The 21,953-nt window shown below is 34.2% G+C and overlaps 1 protein-coding gene across 7 annotated transcripts in view; it reads right to left on the bottom strand.

Moving 5' to 3' along the window:
• The window catches only part of PPP3CA (protein phosphatase 3 catalytic subunit alpha), a 350,999-nt gene that overhangs the window by 18,042 nt on the left and 311,004 nt on the right, over nt 1-21,953 (bottom strand). For all 7 annotated transcript variants that reach the window (XM_077142684.1, XM_077142685.1, XM_077142686.1 and 4 more), the window contains 2 exons: nt 21,471-21,596; nt 19,163-19,237 (listed from right to left, as the gene is read on the bottom strand). In XM_077142684.1, the coding sequence (XP_076998799.1) occupies nt 19,163-19,237; nt 21,471-21,596 (201 nt within the window). The remainder of the gene's footprint in view (nt 1-19,162; nt 19,238-21,470; nt 21,597-21,953) is intronic.

Here is a 21,953-nt window from a genome sequence, read left to right as displayed (position 1 = left end):
ATGGAAAATGTGGTAGAGATCCAAAAATAGTGACCATATTTAGAAACACAACAAGTAAACAGCAATTTGTGATTAAAATGTCTGGAAATAGAACTATATATATTTAAGAGAAATGAAAAGGGGAAAAGATAAAATCAAATAACACAAAAACTTATAAGGATAATATCACAGAAAACTTTTCCAATAAAGGATTTGTAAAAAATCATAACTAGAGCAATGTAAAGCAAGAAGCTAAATTAGAGAAGTAGTAAAATAAATCATGTAGAGCTGAATTTCTCAGCTTAATGTGCTCTGAACTCAGAGAAACACATGAATAAATACTGAATTTTAAATGTCAAATGAAGATTCTCATAATCAAAGTCAGTACACCATTCCTTATTTTGCAGATCAAATTAGTTATTGGAAAGCATATAACAGATATTCATATATATATATATATATATATATATATCTGTGCTCCCAACAATGGTGATTCACAGCATATTATAGCACTTTTCTTAATGAAGAAATGCTATGTCTTTTTAAATTTCTCAATAACCCAGGTAAGTAAGAAGTTTTATTATTGCTTTCATAAAATTAGAATATATTTACTCAGAAAATAAAATAACCTGATCATAGACAGTAAGAAAAGAAAGCAAAATTAAAGTCTCTTAAAGTTTTCCCCTGGCTTTATCTTCTATGTTTTCCAAATAATCAAAATTAAAATTTAAACTAATATTACACATTTATAACCTCACAAAAATTTAAATATCCGAATGAAATATCTGAAAAATGTAACTGGACTTAAAAGAATTGAATGATTGCAGGATAGAATTAAATTTGGTTTTAAAGGTCTTTGTACTCTGTATTGCTACTTCTAATTTTTGGTGTTTTCCAGAGATCATTAAAACTGCTTTCAGAAAACATATGTTCCATTGCTAGTCACCAGAGCCCACAATTCAAAAGAAAGCTCAAGGAAGAATGCATGCTTTTCAGAGTTCACTAGCTGCAACTTGTAAAAACAGTGTCACATGCAACATTCTTGGTACTTCCTCTATTTAAGCTACAGAAATGGTACACAGTAGCTCAAATTATAACGCAGTATTTAAATAAGGAAGACATATACCTCTTACAATAAAACTGTGATAGTTATATTTCTTTGAGAAGACTATAATCATTTATTTCAATTGAAAATCCAAAACTGAAAGACAGCATTTCATGTTTAAAAAAATCATTTTGTATTTCCATTCAAATAATTATTACTTCATTTTGGGGCCTCTCTTGCCAACTTTTAAATTCTGATGTTCTTTGATGCCCAGGGTATTACAGTACTATTTCCAGAATCTAGGCAGCCTGGCACACTCAATTTTTTTTCTCCAAGTGGGGAGGCTAATATATAGATCAAGGGGCTCTGTAAAGAGTTGCTTTTAACATGTGTCCTTCCTGCCCTCAACTTAGCACCTTGCTGACTTCCCAGGAAGTTTTAAAAGTATCTATGCCAAATGGCATGCTGAGTGAGTGCAGCATCCCCACAGGGAGGATTTCAGCCTGCGAAGGCAAGTGGAAAACTGCAACAGCACCACAGAGATAAGGGGCCAAGTGCTAGTGAATTAAGAGGGGGTGGGGTGGGGAGGATAAATATGTGGCCAAGTTTATGGAATGCATCCTAAAGGGGTATCAAAAAATTATGATAGTTACGCATGAAACTTACTTCAGAGTGTCCAGTTTTGTTATTGTTTTGTCTGTTTGCTTCAGCTTTCATGCTTAGGCAAATTACTAAAATATACTTTATGAAAAATGGTAACTGTCACATTCTTCATTGTGTTATAAATATATTGCCAAAGAGAGATTCTTACCACAGGGGATATCTTCAAACGTTATGGATGCTTACTCTGCCATCTAGTTCAGATACCACCCGTTCAGTTCTAACTGAATTAGGCATGTGCAAAAAGTGCTATGTAGAATCCAAATTATTACTCAAATCATTCATTTGTTCATTCAGTCAACAAAGCATGAGTACATGCTAATTGCCTGCCGGCATGACACATTTTCACCAAAGAGGTGAGTGTTGAGGAGTCTTAAAGGATAGGTAAGAGTCGAAGAATAGGGAGAAGGGGCAGCATTCTCCACAGAAGGAAGAGAATTTTCCACTGTGTGGAGGCCACAACAATCCATGTTAAAAACCATTCAGATAATGGGTAAGATACCTGGTATGAATAGAATTTAGGTACAATGCAATAAGGGTAGGGTGAGAAGAAAAGCAGGATATGCCTGGAGTTCAAGTGTAAAGGCTTTAGCATGGTAGTAAAGACAAATATGGAGTTTAGGCACTAGCATACATGTAATACAGATAAATAGAACTGGGTCTATTATTCATTGAGTAAATTTGGGTATTTAGCCATTGTGAGACTTAGCTTCCTTATTTATAAAATTGGGACAGTGAAATATATCCCACAAGGTTGTAACAGGGATCAAATGAAGTAACATAATGAAGTGTTTAAACTGAGCTATCCAATATGGTAACCACTAGCCATGTGTGGCTATTTAAATTTAATTAAAATGAAATAATTTTAAATTCTAACTTCCTCAGTTGCAAAAGCCACATTTCAAACGCTCAATAATTACATATGGCTGGTGGCTACTGTCTTGGACAGTACAGATAGAGAATATTTTCGTCATTCCAGAAAGTATTGTTGTGCAGCTGTCTTTCATGGGGTAATTATAATTATATGGTAATTTTATCGTATCCTTACTTGTATTATTATTTTAAAAGTTCAGCAGTATTGGTCTGGTGCTTTCTTGGAGAATGAAGTACAAGAGGGAGAGATTAGAAGAAAGAAGATACGGGGGCTAAAGTCATAGTTCAGATAGGAACATTCACCAAGGCTGTGGAGTAGAGATGGAGAGGAAGGAACAGATTAAATGACATTTCAAAGCTACAAACAACAAGACTAAGTGTTAACTGACTGCCAGCATGAGAAGACTCATGGCTAATTCCAAGGGGATTGCAAGAATGGACAATTTTGTTAAGGAAATATATAAAGAAAGTAGATCTGGGGAGAGGGTAAAAGGGTATGAGTTCATTTAAATTTAAGATGCTTGTGGGTTTTAGCAGAAAATATGATTCTTGGGCTCAGAGCTGGAATATAATTGAACAGCTTTAGCAAATACGTGGTAGGTGACGTCTACCACAAATCTTCCTAAACATACTCCATTGAGAACAGAAGGTAGCTAACAGTGGATCCTTAGGGGTTCTCAAGAGGAGGCACAATCAGCAAAAGGTCCATAAAGGGAATGGGCAGAGAGGTAAGAAGACTACCAGGAAGCTAAAGAAGGAGAGTTTTAAGAAGTAGGGAGTGGTCAACAATGTCATGTGCTGCAAAGGGAATAAGTAAGAGAAGAACTAAAAAAGCGGCAACTGGATTGGGCAATTATCAAACTACTGATAAATTAAGGACAAAAATGCTAAGAAATTTGGTGGGAGAGTGTAGAAGTATGAACAGCAGTTGAGGAAGTAAAGACCATGAGAAAACTATGCTTGGCCACACTGAGATTCTGCTTCACATTCATCATGATGGTGAAAATTAAAAAAAGGCTGACATCATCAAATGTTGTTAAGCATGTGGAGTAACCAGAACTCTCACATGTTGTTGGTGAGAATGTAAAATGTTGCAAGCACTCTGGAAAAAAGACCTGGGAGTTTATTACAAAATTAAACAGCATGTCCACTCCTAGGCTGAAAGCATATGTCCACAACAAGACTTGCACAATAAGTTTCACTGAAGCTTTATTCATAATGGCCAAAATCTAGAAACATTTCAAGTAAGGAAGATGGATGAGAGGAAATTTTAGGTTGAATATATATTACTAGAATGAAAATTAAGAACAAAACAAATAAACACCATAGATGTGTACAATGTAAACAGTGAACCCTCAAAGAAACCAGGGACTATAGTGAGTAGTACAATCACAAAAGTATTATCATTTGTGACAAATGTACCACACTAATGCAAGTGTGCTAATATACGGGAACTCTGCATTTCATGCATGACTTTTCCATAAATTTACAACTTCTCCATTAAAAAAAATTATGCTAAAAAAAGGAGAATGGATAAATAAACTGGTATATTCATGGAATAGCACTCAGCCAAAAAAAAAAAGAAAGAAAAAATAATAACTATTGATTCATCCAGCAACATGCATGAATCTCAACAACATTATACTGAAAAATAAGCTTCTGAAGGGAAATTGTTAGAATATGAATAATGCTAGAAATTGAAAAATTTCTTTTTAAAATTGCTCTTCATCTGTTTGGTTTTTTTGGTGCATGTTTGGGAATTGAACCTGGGTCTCCTGCATGAAAGGCGAGTACTCTACCACTGAACCATTTTGTTCAGTGGAAACAAGCAGACTTTTACATTTCATTATTATATTAGCCTCAAGTCTTTTCCTATTATTTAGGCATCTCTCTTTAAAGTATTACTAACTACTACAATTGTATCTGTAACAAATATATTTAAAATAAATGTTCTATAAAATTTGTATAAATTCATTTAAATTTCACATTTTTTCAAAGGAAAGATATATTTCTGAAGAACTATATCTTGCTGGTAGACCATATTTCTTTGAAGTTTTCATTCAAATTATAAGATATTAGGAAGAAAATTCACCACTTTTCACAATCTGTTAAAGTAAGCAAAGTTCATTTGTATAGCAACCTATTCTACTGGAAGGTAAAATTCATCATGATTCATTATTATTACTGAGCAGTTTAGATTTACCTCCAGATTTTATTTTTTATGAAAAAGAGCAATTACTGAATTTGAATAAAAGCTACTGATGGAACTAAGCATAAGGTTTTGAGATAAGAATTATCTTTTGTTGTTACACAAAAATGGGTTTGGTTTTCATCCAAAAGCAGCACCTCTGAAATATAATATATAATGCAAAAGAAGACTTCAGACACCTCTTGCATAATTGGTCTTTATGGTTGCTTTTCTTTTTTTAACAGATGATGGTGAAAATTATGAGTATATATATATATATAAAGTCTTGTATGTGAAAATGTGTGTCTCAAATTGGCCCTCATAAGGCCACAAGGCCTGATCATTTCACACAGAATTTCATTTTTCCATGAAAACCACAGGTTTTTCTTATCAACATATTTTTTATTAATGGATTTTTAACCAGTGAATCACCACTATCTTTATTTATTGTTTGCTTGTTTGTTTTTGCATGGGCAGGCACCGGGAATTGAACCTGGATCTCTGGCACGGCAGGCAAGAACTCTGCCTGCTGAGCCACCGTGGCCCTCAGCTGTCTTTTAGCAAACAACTCTCTAAACTTTATCTTCCTAATGTTCTTTCTTTCCCTGATAGTGTCTAACAAGAACAAATCCTGAGCATCTATGTCCCAAGAAAGTGATGGTATCCAAAATCTGCCTAGAAATCTACCCAGTTTTCCCTTGGCTATGAGTTGTAACATGTATATCACTACATTTTCTATACCACCAGACCCTTAAAACTTGGATTTCGGGACAGCCCCATCAGTACTAGGCAGCAGCATTCACTCTAATACAGAAGGGCTTTTACATTTTACCCATGCATCTGTAAAAGAATATTCCACTAAGAAGACTATTCCTCTTTCCAAGTTTAAATAGTTATAAAGAATATAACATTGTAAAATTCACATTTTAAAATAAAATAGCTATCTTACTCTTTTTAATAATGGCAATCAAATCATAGCACTTTGATCCCCACTATCATCCATTTAAAGAAAAATCCATGAACAAATATACTCTTCATTGGTATTTAAAAATCTTACATTACACCTTATTGTCTTTGAAATTATATTTCCATTTCACTTCCTCTAATTTTACCAAAGTGCATTATATATTTATACTTTAAAATATTTTTATAGCCATATTATATTTCACTATTAAATATGTTTAAAATCTAAATTAAATATATTTCAAGAAATCTTGTGAGATATTAAGGCTAGAAATGTTCAAAAGTCCCTTCAGAATAATCATTGTAACTATTATTGCACATAATTGAGCTATAAAGTACAAATATACAATAGATATTTATAAATATTTAAAGTATAGAATTAACTTTGCTTTTGGAATGCATCCATTAAAAATAAGGACAGAAGGGAGGTTACATTGCCTTGATTAAGGAGATTTCCTGGACACTGAGTTTTTCCAATATCCCTTTGTTTAACACCCCAGAGAGTTTTGCTTCTCAAGGCATATATGCTCATGGTTATTGGGTCCAGTAAGACCTAGGCTTTTTTGTTAAAATGGGAGAAGAGCAATTGAGAAAGAGGATGTGAGAAATGAGGCTGAGAAAAGAGACCTCCTCTCTCTACCTCAGGTGAGCTCCCAAGCTGACTCCTTTCAGCAAGAGGACATATGGAAGCTGAGCATGTGAAAACTGAATCCTCTATGTCTTTTGCTAACCCCAGTAGTACAAATTTTCCAGACTGAAGACTGTTGCTCTATCAATAATTAGAAGTCTCAGCTCCTAAAATTGTTAGCTGTTGGATGTTCTTTGATTAGCCGTAAATTTGGGAACTGCACATGCTCATCCAATTAGGGACAGTGCTGGTTAAATCTAGTCTGAAGAGACTGGAAGTTAGCCCTCACAAAATAGCATCATGTATACTTATGTAGGTTACTCTATTAGACGAAGGGAAGGCATCCTCAATATAACAAATTAAAAAATATTTTGAATATACATCTTTTTCAGGATCATAACTTAAAACATTTAGAATACCTTTTAGTTTTAATTCTAACTGAACTATTTTTTTTTGTACCTTCTCATGATTTATTTTTATTCTATTGTTTATACTTTAGAACAATATTTTACAAGTCTCACTTAAGAGTTCTAATCCAGATGAGATGGCATAGACTCACCTCTCCCCAGAGTTACAATTAAATCACATGGAAATAATTCAACAAATAAACATGAAGGAGTCTGAAAACTGGAAGGAAGGTGGATGGCTAGGGACTTCATAACTTAAAGAAAGACAATGTGTTTCCTTGGCTTTTCTTTTTATCTCCCATACATTCTGGAAAAATTTAATGAAAGCTATAATGTACAGATTCAAGAAGTGAAGTAAACCACAAATTAGGTGAACCCGAAGAAAAACCATGCCAAAATATATAACTTCTGTCAAGGCAAGGAAAAAATCTTAAAGGAAACCAGAACTCTACTATTTTAAACACTGCTAAGTGATAAAACTAGGACACAATAGCTACTCACTCAAAATCATTTAATCCAACTATTTGCTAATTTGTTCCTTTTTTTTTTGTTTAATTCAACTAGAATCTCAGCATGTAACAAAACCATCAACAGCTTGGTATGTGGCATAAGGCTATTCTGTCTTATATTTCATTTTGAAAGCAACTGAAAACCCTTTAAAATGTGACCTTTTGTTTTGTTTTTTAAATAAAAACACTTCTCCTGTGGAATGCATCATAAGGAAGGCCAGTATAGCTTGGGTTATGTTTTTCCTCACCTTTCTTGTCATGCAACATCATTAAGTTCTTCAGAGAGGAGGTCTTAAAAAATAGCAACTACATGGAACCTTGAATAGGGCATGAGATTTTGTAGGTTTGTCCAGAGTGATGCGCTGATAAATCCCAGAGTGATTTGAACAGTGATTAAAAAATATTTGCAAAGTCCCCTTGGGACACTGGTGAGAAAGGGGGAAAATTCAACTTCCCCATTTTGAGAATTCCTGATATTCTCTCAAGCAGTGGTGACAACCAAATCAATAGGCCAAGCCCAATCAATCTTAGGGTTTGTTCATATGAAACTCATACTTGCAAAGGATAGACTAAGCCTACTTAAAATTAGGCCTAAAAGTCACACCCAGAGAAATTCTTTTGTTGCTCAGAAATGGGTTATCTCTCTCTCAGCCAACACAGCAAGAAAACTCACTGCCCTCCCCCTCTCTACATGGGACATGACTCCCAGGGGTGTAAACCTCCCTGGCAACATGGGACAGAAATCCTAGAATGAGCTGGGACCTAGCATCAAGAGATTGAGAAAACTTTCTCGACTGAAAGGGGGAAAAGAGAAATGAGACAAAACAAAGTGTCAGTGGCTAAGAGATTTCAGAGTCGAGGTTATCCTGGAGGTAATTCTTATGCATTTTACAGATATCCCTTTTTTAGCATAAGGTGTATTAGAGAGGCTAGAGGGAAGTGCCTGAAACTGTAGAGCTGTGTTCCAGTAGCCATGTTTCTTGAAGATGAATGTATAATGATACAGCTTTTGCAATTTAACTGTGAAAACCTTGTCTGATGTTCCTTTTATTGATGATATTGATGGATAAGTAAAAAAAATGGATTAAAAATAAATAAATAATAGGGAGAACAAATGTTAAAATAAATTGAGTAGATCAAAATACTAGTGAACAATGAAAGGGAGTGGTAAGGGGTATAAAAAAAACTAGGGGGGGCAAAGGTTAATAACTATTGAGTAGATGGAAATACTAGTGATCAATGAAAGGGAAGGGTAAGGGGTATGGTATATGTGAATTTTTTCTTTTTTCTTTTTATTTCTTTTTCTGGGGTGATACAAATGTTCTAAAAATGATCATGGTGATGAATATACTACTATGTGATGATACTGTGAGCCAATGATTGTACACCGTCCATGGAATGTTTGTGTTTAGAATGCTCATGTTTGTATGTTGTTTTGGTTTGATAATACAAAATAAATTTAAAAACTACTTCCAAATGTCCAATAAGTGTCATTACTAGATTATCTTTCTACTTAATTAAAACTTAGTTTTGTTTATAAGCTCTAATTTGATTCAGTGGGATTTTGTCCTCTGACATACTGTGTTCCATCTGTTCAATGGTTCCTCAGGGGAGTTGCTGAAATTGGCCATAAACGTAATTTGAATTGGATGAAAATTAAAGTCTTTACAATAGATTAGAAAGCTTCAATTGATTTTTCAAGAAATTATCACATATTTAGCTTATGCCTTATAAAGGACATTTTGGTATTCTGATATTTACCAAAGAAGAAACCAACAGCCCATGAAACCCTACTTGGATTGACACCTTTCAATGAGAGAAACACATCATTTTTATAAATTTATAACAGAAAACAAAAGCAAAATGGAATAAAATAAGAAATGTCAAGTTAATAATGTAGATTTATTGTCTAAATGAAAAACAATCATGAGGCCCGACAGTCTGTCAGTCAAAGGTTGCTCAGAATAGAGGAGGAGATAACAGTTTAAAAAGGTATTTATTAAGAATCCAATTGTTTATACATGCTAAGTGCTAGAAAAATACTTTTAGACTATAACGTAATTTAAAAATTTCAGATTCTCAAACTACTCAAGTACTAGAATGATAACTGAATTATCTGAATATTTGATATCTGAAAATATGGTAAGCGATGGAAGAAAATGGACAAATGTTATAAAATATTGTGTTTGTCCCATGGGTTGGAGTTATATTCTTAAAGTTAATTGAGTATCAATTGATACACAGTAGAAAGGCAAGCTGAAAGAAGTAACGTAAGACTTTCATCCACCTGAAAACACAGAATGGCAGGGGCAATAGTGTGTATTGAGCTTATTCAAACCAAAGTTACTTAAAGGTCTTTGCTACTCAGGATCTAGGAAGAGTGCTTTGCCAGTATGTGGTGGATACGATAAGGTTTTCCCTAGAAGAGAGCAATGAGCATTGGATTCTAGCCAGTGCATAAACCTGCACAGACAAGGCATAGGCATGCAAATTAAAGAAGCACAGTGGTTCCTAGAGGTCATGAGACTTTAAAAATCATGCAAGTGTATTATTAAGTCCTCAGAAGAAAGGGATGTGTTGATCAGCCATAGAGCAGAATAAAGGAGAGCAGCAGAGGCAAACGTGAAATATCTAGGGCCCAATGGCCTTCAAGTGTTCTGGCTCTACTGTGAGGCTTCAGACCACACATACTAGGCTCATCCATCTCTTTTAAGACATATGAATAAATTGGCATATGCGAGGCAGAGCAGCATAGAGATGGAGAACTTGAATTCTGGAGTAAAAACTTGGGTATTAATTCCAGCTCCCCCATTTTCTAGCCGCATAACCTTGGGCAAGTTACTAAATCTCTTTCAAGCGTCACTTTCCCTGTCTGTAAAATGAGGGATCTGCTCAGTGTAACATATACTGTTCTAAATGCTTTATTTGCATGATTTCATGTACTCCTCACAGCAACTACACGAGGACGGTAATATTAGTCTCCATTTTACAGAGGATGAACATAAAGAACAGAAACTTTAATTTAGGTACCTAAAGTTAGTTATCAGCTGGAAAGTGGTGATCCAGAGCTAGGGTTCCTAACAGGCTGACAGAGCTGCTTCATAAGTAGACAGGAGAATTAAAAAAGTAATATGTTCATTCACTCAAATAATATTCAACAAATATATGTGTCAGGTACTGTATTACTACTCCAGGCTAAAAACTTAGCACAGAGATATGTTCTGTGGTAAGGACTCAAAAACGTTTGCTATTATTAAGAAAATGGTTGTGCAGATATGAATATTCTTGTAACAGCTACATTTCCCTTCGCAAAGTATAAGACTATGTGATCTTAGTTAATATAAAACTGCCCTGTAATGGGGCCTCATTAGGGTTTTGTTCCAACAGGTTAAAGGCTGGGCCCTAGAAAATGGCAAATGTACTAAGGCCAAGAACGAAAGCAGAGGTGAAGCCTTATGGGTGCTCAGCTGCTGGCTTTGCTTCAGGAAAAAATGGGCCATCCCAAAATGATGGACTCACAAATAGGAGAACCAAGATTTCTATTTCTACAAAGTTTTGAGAAAAACCAGGAGAAAAGTTTTATAGCTTCCCATAAGCTAAGAGTAAAGATGAGCTAAATTTATTTTTCTAAGAGTGAAAATAGACCATCTCATAGGAAAATGCTTCAAAAATTAAAATTTTCTGAGTATTAAACTTTTTCATATGTCCTTTAACCCTTCCATCGCAGATTAAACAATTGTTCTAAAAAGGGTATCTTACAAACTTTGGACTCACAACAAAAAATGTCTGCAGTTGTTCATTCAGTTATTAATTATATTCATACAAACATTATCTTTTCTTACAGTTGAAAACTTGAATCTATAAAATACCTCACTATGAAGAGAATCATTAAAGCTTTTTCAGAAAAACAAGAGTGAAACATATATATCTAATTTTTAGCAAGCTAACTTTATCCCTATAGTTCTCTCTTTGAAATGCTTCCCTTCACATGCCAATTACCTCAACGCTTTTGTGAAAAGCGACTTTTTAAAATATAGAGACATAATATATAAAGTTATTGCCTTCATCAATGAAAGCGATCTCTCCACTACAATGCCTTTCAAATAAAGAATCAAGATTTATAGAGCACATGCTTTTTTTCCCTTTTCCTTCTCAACTACATTTTATATATATGTAATTGATATGCAATACCTAATGTTTAGTATAGTTTGGCTAATATTAATTGAAGGAATTTTAAGTGCTACAAAATCAATTATTTGAAACTGTAAATATGTAATACCTTATAGGTAGATCTGGAAATATAAGGCTGGAGTATAAAGTCTAGAATATCTTCTAAAGTATTATCTTACTCTGAGCATAAGTGTCCAACCAGTAGCAGACATCATTCAACCAATTAGCTATCATAGGGATATGGTTATTTTTTTTTTAACATTTCTTTGTTCTGCAAGTTTGAAGCTACCATGTAATAAGAAAATTATGCCGGGTAATAAAAAAACACATTTGTAAAAAATCATGATGGTACAATATGGAGAGAGTGATATTTTTGATGTCTATTACTGTACCATTTTAATTAGTAACTCAAAGGAATTTAATTATTGTAACCAAATATGATAGGCCAAATTTGATGCTACTTAAAATATAATAGCAAAAAGGATACTTTTTGCTTGAAAAAGTATCCTTTTTGGTTAAAAGTAAAGGATCCAAAATGTCCATAGCCTTAAAGATGATGGGAATTCATATACTACTAACCCAGTAAATGCATATGTATATTTTAGAAATGCTTCAGTTTTAATGATATACTGGTACAACAATTTGTTTCTGTCTTAGGGTTTAAGTGCAATAGAAAAAGAAGTTGCTTGTACTGTAAAAGGAACAAAGTTCACAGGATAAATGTATAGTAACAAAAATTATTTACCTTCCCAACTACACAGAGAAATAATATTAATTGAGAAGTAAAACACTGAAAAGATAATTAACAAAAGTCTAAGAGAAATTATAAATGTAATCTTTTTATGTATGTCTTCTTTTCCTCTTCCCCACTTACATAATAAAAATTCAGTTACTATAAAAATTTAAGAGAACTTAAAACAGGTAAACTGACTTCTATCCTTGCATGTAATTTTCTGGAAAAACTAGATGGATATTTTCTGAAACAAGGGAATATATAAAAGTATATTTCTCTGCCTTGGCATAAGTAGAGGAGAAAAAGCAAGAGGCCCTCTATGATCCTCCCTCAGTTATCAAATACTTTATCTCAATTCAGGCTCCTTCCCCTACCCTCTAAATCCTGTTTGACTAAAATGGTTTAATTCTTGTTCTACTAGACTCTAGTTTAATGAAGGCAAGCAATACATGTTTTCTTTACCATTGAATGCACACAAAAAAGTTATACTGTGAATAAATATTTTCACATGAAATGAAATTGTCATATAAAATAAAAATATAATATGATATTAAAATTAAGTTACTCTGAATGCTATTTTACTTTTTTTGCTTGTTTCAATAATTTCAATTTTCTTTTGTGCCATTATAAAACTAAAATAAATTTTGTTATTCATCTAGTTTTAATAATCTGATGTCTGATAACCTAAGTCACACTCGTAATAATTCATTTTCTGGCCAGACTTATATTTCATTATTAATTTTTCTGTACTTTGTGCAAATATTTTCAAGAAGCTGCTGCCTGAACTGTTTCATGATCCTGGTCTCCATGATCACTCCTTCTGTCTCCTTCAATTGCTTGTCTTTCTTCTCTAGCTTCTCCAAGAAGGGTTAATTCACGGTTCAGTCCTCAACCTTCTGATATTTCCTCCCGCCTCAGCAACTTTGGAGGCCTCATTCACATTTAATAGATTCAGTTATGACTTAATTTCAAGCCTCCACCATCCAGATTTCTTTTCCAATTTCCAAGGCTTCATTTCCAACTCCTGCCTGGACATTTCTGCATTTATGTGTCACTTTTACTCAGACTTATGTCTGAAACCGAACTCCTCTTTCTCCTTAACCTGCTGAGCTTTCCCTTTATTCTCCTAGGCATCTAGGTTTGGACAGTAAAGTAAGCTTTCCTTTCTTTTGTCCCCTTATTTAAGTCTTTGAGTACTGCTGATTCTCCAGTTTTAAGTACTTTTTTTTTTTTTTTTTAAAGAGAGAGGAAGGGAAGGAAAGAAGGAAGGAAGAAAGGGAAACATCTTTAAACATTTTCTTGTTTTATTGTATTTTGTTTGCTTGTTTGTTTTTTACATGGGCTGGGGCCGGGAATCGAACCGAGGTCCTCCGGCATGGCAGGCAAGCACTTTGCCCGCTGAGCCACCGCGGCCCGCCCCAGTTTTAAGTACTTTGAGATCTCTTTCCAAGAGCTCTCTTTTTTATTCTTTCCACAATCCTTGTTCAGATCCAAATACTTCACCCTTATGATACCTGAAACTCAGGATGCTAAAATGAATTGCTTGGAAATAACAATTACTACCTCTTATGTGTTGGTAAATGGATCAGGCAGAGGAGACTTCCTAAGATGACTTTTCAAGCTTAATCGCCCCACTTGGATATTTGTGATAACTAATCACATTTAAAAGAGTGGATTTGTTGGTGAAAACACTTGATTTGGGGGGAAATTCCTCATGTTTAGGGTCCCAAAGCATTTCTGCAAAAGAGTTATTAGAGTCAAATGCTTTTTGATAGGGATAGGTCTTGTCAAAAATTCATCATGGCAAATAAATGCAGTATTGGTAGAAAATGATATGATCGAACCTTTATGGAGGTGTTCCTCAAGGACCAATAAAATGCTACTTTGTACTATTAATTCCCACCTTTGCATTTTGAAAAGTTCTGAATGACTTTTTCAAAGCTACAAAAAAGGCAGTAGGGAGACATGCTGAAACCTATGATATAAGATATGACGAATTATCTAATAATTCAAAACAGATCATGGGGAATAATTTTCCTGTATACAATTTAGACGCTTTCACAGAAGCATGCAAAAAACTGTTCCGATCCCACACTCAGTGACTGTCTGTGGTTAACATTAGGATAAAGCGAGAATGTGAATAAAGACGGAGAACTATACCGTGTGGTTTGCTCTTTAGTTGAAAGCAGAGACATAAATTCTAATTTAATATTAAGTCTTTCCAGTGCAGCCTGATACTATGTTTGGCTTGAAATGTATTCGTTTTATTATTTTTTCTTTCTTTTTTATTCTACAAGAGTTCAGTTTCACCTCCACAACTCTTTCTTTTAGCCAGATTGATCACGTATCATAGTCTCAAACATAATTTATATGAGAAAAAGTGATCTCAGAGTCTATGACTTTAGGACCTAAAAGAAGGTACCAAATAAATAAATATTCCTAACTCATGAAAATGACTGTCATTACGTTTCTAATACTTTCTGCTATTCCATACTTATGATACTGAACAATAAAGAAAGCTCTGCGATGCAGTTTGCTTGATTTTTATCAGTCCCCCACCCCCATCCCATCGCCACTCTCCACCTTTGGAATAATTTACTAATCCTTGGTCTGCAATGAGCCTTCTTCTTTAATGAGGATTAAACACCAAATGAGATATATTTACTCAGATTTCTTCCTTCTCTGAAACATTCTGATGAGTAACAACCCTAAATTGAAACCAGACTAAGTTTTTATCATGCAAAATCAGAAGTGGAAACAGGAAACAAAGACCCCAATACATATAAATTAGATCCTCAAAAGACATCTATTGGCATTAAACTACTTTTAAACTTTATAAGATAACAGAAGTTTTGTATATTTTCAACATCAAAGAACCACAATTTAAAACAGCAACATTTTTCTAGAAAGGCTATCAAATTCCTATATTTGTAAGGCAGAAGCTAACCAGGAGAGATTCATTACATGGTTTGAATCCAGGAGCCTGAGTGAGCTGGAAGACTTTTTTGTCAGCTCAGGTATACCTAAATTTTTAACATGTTGAAACACATAATTTCTCAGTGTTGACTTAAGGTTAAAGGAGCAGAATGAAACAGTTTTGTTTGCTTTGACTTTCATGGCCAAATAATTGTGCCAACTCTATTTATTTTACAGAATATTTAACGAAGCAAACTAAAAGAATATTATTTGTTTGGTTACTATTGTTGTTTTGTTACAGAGGGAGAGAGAAAGACGCTACACTGTTTCAAAGAAAAAGGTTTCAAGTACTGTAATCACAGGGTGTAGAAAGGTCAAGAGCCTTAGAACCAGGCAGACCAACGTTAGGTTGAATCCAGGCTCCTTACTTCACTCGCTGTGTGACCCTGGACCTTACTCTCACAGAGTCTCCATGGCCTCAGATGAAAAAACAGGGATAATAATAGCACTATAACAAAAAGTTGTTACACACGTGTGTGTAGGACATATATACTTAAAATAATACAAGTTAACAATTATTATTACAAATGTTTGCTGGCAAAATGGTAAATTAAATAAGTTAATATACATAAACGACCTAGAATGATGCCTAACATTAAAGGACTCAGTGTGTTGATCATCATCATCATCACCATTAAATGATAAAGGGGGCTGATGGAACCTGAAGGGAGGGAAATGAAATTAATCCCTGCTTTTCATTCCTCAAGGAAGCAAGGGAAACCCCTATTTGCCTAACACCCTATAGGAGCTAAAAAGTTTACTTGACAAGATAAAAAGACAATCATGGGTTGTAATGATTCTGTGATTGCCTTTGACTTTTCTGTTGACACTGGATTTGCAGAACAAAATATTGAGAAGGACTTGATGTAAGTCATCAAAAGAGTCCCCAGAAAGAATAAGCAGCTTAAGGAAGTCTTCTAATTAAGTCCTTTGATGTCTTCTGACTCCTGCTTTCACCTGTGCAGCCAAGAAGCGCAAGAGCCTCAGCAGGCAGGAGCAGCAAGCCAGCGCTCCAAAAGGAGAAAGAAAGTCTCTGGAGGTTGCGTTCAGGAATCACAGGGTGAGCAAACTGGAAACTTTATTCTAAGGTTGAAAACAGTGCTACAGAGAAAACGCACTCCAATACGTGTTCTCAAAAAACTGTCATCCCCCAGAGAGTCAAAGTGTTCTTGGAAGTTTTACAAGTTTTTCTTTGAGAATCTTTGAAGGTATCTATACTTTTTTGTATCATATAAAATAAAGCATTAAAGGGGATTCCTGATTGTTGGTTCCAAAATGCATCACATTCCAAGGTAAACATGCTTTGAGTTCATACTTCTGCTTCTGTTTTGTTTGCTTTCCATAAAGGGAAAATCTATGAGTTTGAACTAAAAGAGCACATTTACAGGTCGCAGCTAAGAAGCAAGAGGACAGCATCTATTAGTGTTGGTTTTTAGGGACTCAGGTCCCTGAAATCCTTCATGTTTTCACTGGATATTCCCTTAAATGTTCACCTATTTAACTGATGGCAGACCAACATTATACAAGGACTAAAACAGCCTGCAGTTTCCCTACAGATTTTATATTATGCCCCACAATTTTCAAACTGAATGGAGAGGCATCAAGGGTTCTTACAGTATCATCCTATCTAACAAAGAAACTGTTCAAAAAGAGTAAAAACAGAATCTAGTCCCCCCCACCAACCCAAAGAACGAGCCTCTTCTATATCTGGATCCAAATTTATTTTTAGAGGTATATGGTGCCTTTCTTTGTTGGCTTTAACTTCTCTTCTCCAGTTCCTCTCAGCTCTTCTGTGAAATTTAAGTCTGGGGTTCCCTGTAGAAATCAAGGCCTGCACAGCTATCACATTAGGAGACCCAGCTAGGCAGGGGGAGTTTTCCTCCCTCCTTTCCAACTCAGACACCCGTACACAAAAGAAATAAAGCCTGGGTGTGAATGTGCTTCTCTTTAGTTTGACTAAGGGAAACAAACAAATCAACTTTAAAGAGGAGAAAAAAAAAAAGGCAGGAAAAAAAATCGCATGGTACCCTGTTAAGTAAAGTATGCACTTTTGGAGAAGAACTAGGGAAATGGACTTTACCTTCCACGAGAATTACACAGCAAAACTTTACCCCTTTTCTGCCCATCCCCAAATTTATAATAATATATAATGCATATACATGATAATGTATGTATAACAGACATTTCAATTATACAAAACATACATAAAACTTTAATTAGTCTGTGTATAAATTGCTCTCAAAACATTTGAAAACACTAATTTTATTGTAAACACAGCAAGCAGAAATGACTTCAGGCAGAAGAAACTGTGTTCAGAAAGGGGAAAAACTTAATGATATATACAGTGATAAGAATGGATCATTGAAGAAAGTTGGAGAAAGTTATTAGTATAGGCTTATCAGTTCCAGCTGGTAAGAGCAGGCTAAATTCTCTGACCCATCTCTCTCCTGTAGCCAGGTAGGGAAAATTTATATTTCTCTTCACGACCCACCTAAGACTTAAGGGTGGTACAGTGAGATTTCAGCAGCCTGCTTAAAAATCTAACACGTGCCTGAAAGGACAGGCACTTCTATAACATGAATTAAGTGGCCTAAATGCAATTGCTAATGAATGCAGCACACTGATTGGAACTATTTTAAAGCAGAATAAATCACCAAATATATCCTTTCATGTCAGTGACTGCGAATGAGTGAAGAGAGCTCACTACAAGTGAAGTAAACACTGAGTTAGTTTTGGTAATGTTTTATTATGCAAGGAATAACATACAAGAAGGTATTTTTGAGTACATGGTCTGGTATATAGTGTGTACTCGATACAAATTTGCTGGGTGAATGAGTTTATATATAATTTCAAACATATATAGGTCTATTTATTCTATCCTACACCAAAATATCTCTCCTTTTCACTCCTTCCCCCGATTGTACATTGTCTTGAAATGTGAGATATGAGTCAAAGATAGCATATGAAGACAAGTAATGAAGAAAACAGAAGTTCTAGAAAAGAGAAAAACTGAGATGGTAGGAATAAATTGTTTACCTTAAAATTTACCTAAGTATATATAGACTCTACACCAGCATATGAACATGTTCATTTCACTTTCGCCTGTGACTTTAGGTATTTTGCATTTAGAGATGTGATGTGCTTTTAGTCCAAGTAACCATTAAATCATGCTGTTCAGATACTTACCATCAGAAAGGGACATATTCTTTTAACATTTTACCTAAGTGCAGTTTTAAAGTTTTTAAACTCTCCACAATATCTATTTTCCTCTGCCAACTTCATACTTAATTTGATAATTTATCTTATTTCCTTGATATCATCTGTTTACACATCAGTCTTCCTAATAGACTATAATTTCTTCAAAGAATAGGTCTTTAATTCATCTTGGAATCCTCAGTGCCATGCACAGAGTAGGCATTTAATAAATATTTTTGAAAGTGAAGTTTGTCCTTACTTTTTATTCCTCCTCTAACTACATTTTTGTTGTTCATTTTCCATTCATTTTGGAGTGCTTTTTTTACAAGAACCAAAGTGATTGTTTTCCTTCCATCTTTAACTTCACAGATCTTTGACCCTTATAGAAAAAATGTAACTTTTGAGAGAAACTGGATAGTATTAAGGTTAACAAATACTATCTGGAAATAAAATACAAAAGAATAAAACCTCATTGCTTATTCACTATTTGTTACCACAGATAAGAGCAAATATTGTAATTGATATGTATACCAATAAATCAATATGCAATGCATATGCTTAACACAGGCATCAAAGTTGATAACTGAAAGGGACAACCCCACTAAAGGGTACTTTTAAAAGTCGCCCAGTAATAGTAATTTTTTAAAAACTCAACTTTGAGATATATTCACACACCAAACAATCCATCCAAAGTACACAATCAATGGCTCACAATATCATCACATAGTTGTACATTCATCACCATAATAGGATGTTAAGATTTAAACATAATCCAAATCTTAGAAATTTATCCTTAGTATTAGCAATGAGATGCCATAAAGGTTCAAACTTCTTACCATCAAATCCATCTTCTTCTGATCCTAGTTCATCATCTGAGCAGATGTTGAGGACATTTACCAGCATCTCAGTCACTAAAGAAAGGAAAGAGAGAAGAAGAAAAGTCCAGATTTTCCATTTAACTTTAACAGTACTCTAGTATTGTTAATGCCTAGTTTGGATATAGTCTCCTGCAAAGTATCATCAGTAAAAATCAAATCATAAAGACAAACAACGGGCTTCATGATTGTGTAAACTTTTTGTTTATAAAATTATTAGTTCACATTAGTGATATCCAATGGTAGCATTTACTAACTATAAAGTCAATAGACATGGACAAATTAAACATATAGGTATGAATGTTCTCTAAATCTGTGAAGGAAAATGATTGTTTTAGCATTTTTAATTATTTTTACTTTACTGCTACATCTAGTTGAAAGAGAATACAAAAAAAAAAGAAAAAGAAGTGGATATTGGATTTCTTTGCCATCTTTTTTTTTTAATCTCAGAGTATGGAAAACAGCGAGAGGCACAGGGTTTTATGTTTAATAAAAATCATTGATTAGTGAACTATTATATTTGAAAGAGTTCTGAGAATACTGATTAAAATAAGAAATGCATTGGTAGAAAGATTGTTAATTTGATTTTCAAAACGGCTTTAAAAATGGACCTTAAAGTTTAAATCCAATCAGAGATTTAGTTAAATAGATTACAATAGGATCACACAGAGAATTAGTACTAAATTAATTTTACACTAAGATTTATGTTTAATTATATTTAATATTTTTTGAAAGTAAGTTGGGACTATAATGCAAAAAGAACTTTGCTCACTATTTTCTTCTTCTTCAAGGGCTATCTTTTATAGTGTGGCATTTTAAAATCAATGTTCCTCTAGAATTGAAAATACATGACAAAGAGTGAAACATTGGTGGAACCAACATTAATCTAGAGCTTCAGTTTAATTATCAAAACTGAATTATGTATGCCAACATACCAATATACTAATGCATTCTTTTATAAAAGACATTCAAAATCTGAATAATTGATGGGAACAACCCAGCTAAAGGGCATTCAAAAGGTGCTCAGCAGCTGTCAGGATTCAAAGGAAATGCATTCTGATTTCCAGAAAAGCCAACAGAAGACACAACATGTATTGTGATCTGATCAGTGCTAGAAAGTGGGGGCACAGAATAATATTGACTTATTTTGGTACCCAAAGGGAAAGCTTCTTTACTGACAACTCCTGCTTAAGTCATTTTAGGGCATTTAAGAGGAAAAAGAAATCAATACATATATTGTAGGATTTCAAAATAATACGCAGCTGTTCTTTAAAACCTCCCCATAGATCATTTTTCTTTAACACACAGTATCTCTTTATCTTTATTACAGTGGTGAGATGATGCATGAGGAATGACCCAGCCTATCACTATTAGGTTTCCTGAACTAGATGTTCAAGATTAGTGGGTACAAGGCCTTCCCTTGAAATGTTTGCTGACGTTTAGGGCAAAACATGAAAACTAAACAAAAGTAGAAGGAAGTAAGGAAGAGAGTGAAGGAAGGAAGAGAGAAGAGAGGAAGAAAAGGTGGGAGGTAAAAAAAAGAAAAGGCTAATTCTGAAAAATTGGAGCAATCTGTGGAATGCTCTGTTTTTTAAATGGAAATCTGTGTCAATGTTCCATACTTTGTAACATTCTAATGCTCATCATATATATATATATATATATTTTTTTTTTAACATGGGCAGGCACCGGGAAATGAACCCTGGTCCTCCGGCATGGCAGGCAAGCACTCTTACCTGCCGAGCCACCGTGGCCCGCCCTCATCATATTTTTAACGAATCATTATTTTTGTTGTTTCTGTTTCCTTTTATGGTAGTGTAGCCAAATGTCACTGTTGTACAACGATTATTATTAATATCAGAGACGTGAGGAAGGTCCAACTACCCTAATCTTTTTCATTTGACAGGCAGTTTGTGAAATCAAATAGCTTTTTGGAATAATAGTACAAAAGGATAAGGAAATGGTGTCCATCACAGTTTGAACTCAGCTAAAACAATATTTATCTTTCAAAGTTAGATGATTATTCTAATACAATTGTATAAATTCTCCTAATTTCCTGCATTTCTTTTGTTTTCCCTTAATTGATTCATTGTATCCTGTTAATAGGATATATAATGACAAACTTTGAAATCACTTCTCTCATGGTACAGCTTGGGAGGTTTATTGGTTAGGCCAAAATGTGCTTTTTTTCTGAGTAAAATGGATCACATATCCTTTCCTCCCTTCCTATACCATTTTCTTAAGAACATCTCAGGATAACACAACATACCTTTTTCCCCAACAAATGGCAGGGACCAAGTGAAAACGTCCATGAAATTTGGAAGCCAGTATGGATGGGGCGAACAGTTGAATTGCCTGATATTCATAACGTTGTTCTCATATTTCAATACTGCAGCTGAAAGCAAAGCAAAGACGGGAGTTAGATTCACAGCCTATATGCCTGCTTCTACATACCGCTCTAGCTGATTAAGAAAATTTAACTATTTGACCTACATTACACATATTGAAGCAAATAGATTAATTTGTCCCAAAGGTTTAAACTACTTGTGGACTTAAACTTCACTGTTGTGTAATGTGTAAATGCATGATACATGAAAAGTAAATATGAGATGGCATAATTTGACAAATATTTATATAAAATAATAAATGAAATGTCTGTCAGGAACTAGATTGACATCCTCCTGCAGTTAAGAATGTTCCAATCTTATTTAAGTCAACAACACTAACAAAAATGGCAAAGCTAAGGTAGTTT

The sequence above is a fragment of the Tamandua tetradactyla genome, chromosome 24 (assembly GCF_023851605.1).
Source record: "Tamandua tetradactyla isolate mTamTet1 chromosome 24, mTamTet1.pri, whole genome shotgun sequence".
NCBI classification, from domain to species: Eukaryota; Metazoa; Chordata; class Mammalia; order Pilosa; family Myrmecophagidae; genus Tamandua; species Tamandua tetradactyla.
This window is presented reverse-complemented; position numbering and strand designations above follow the sequence as displayed.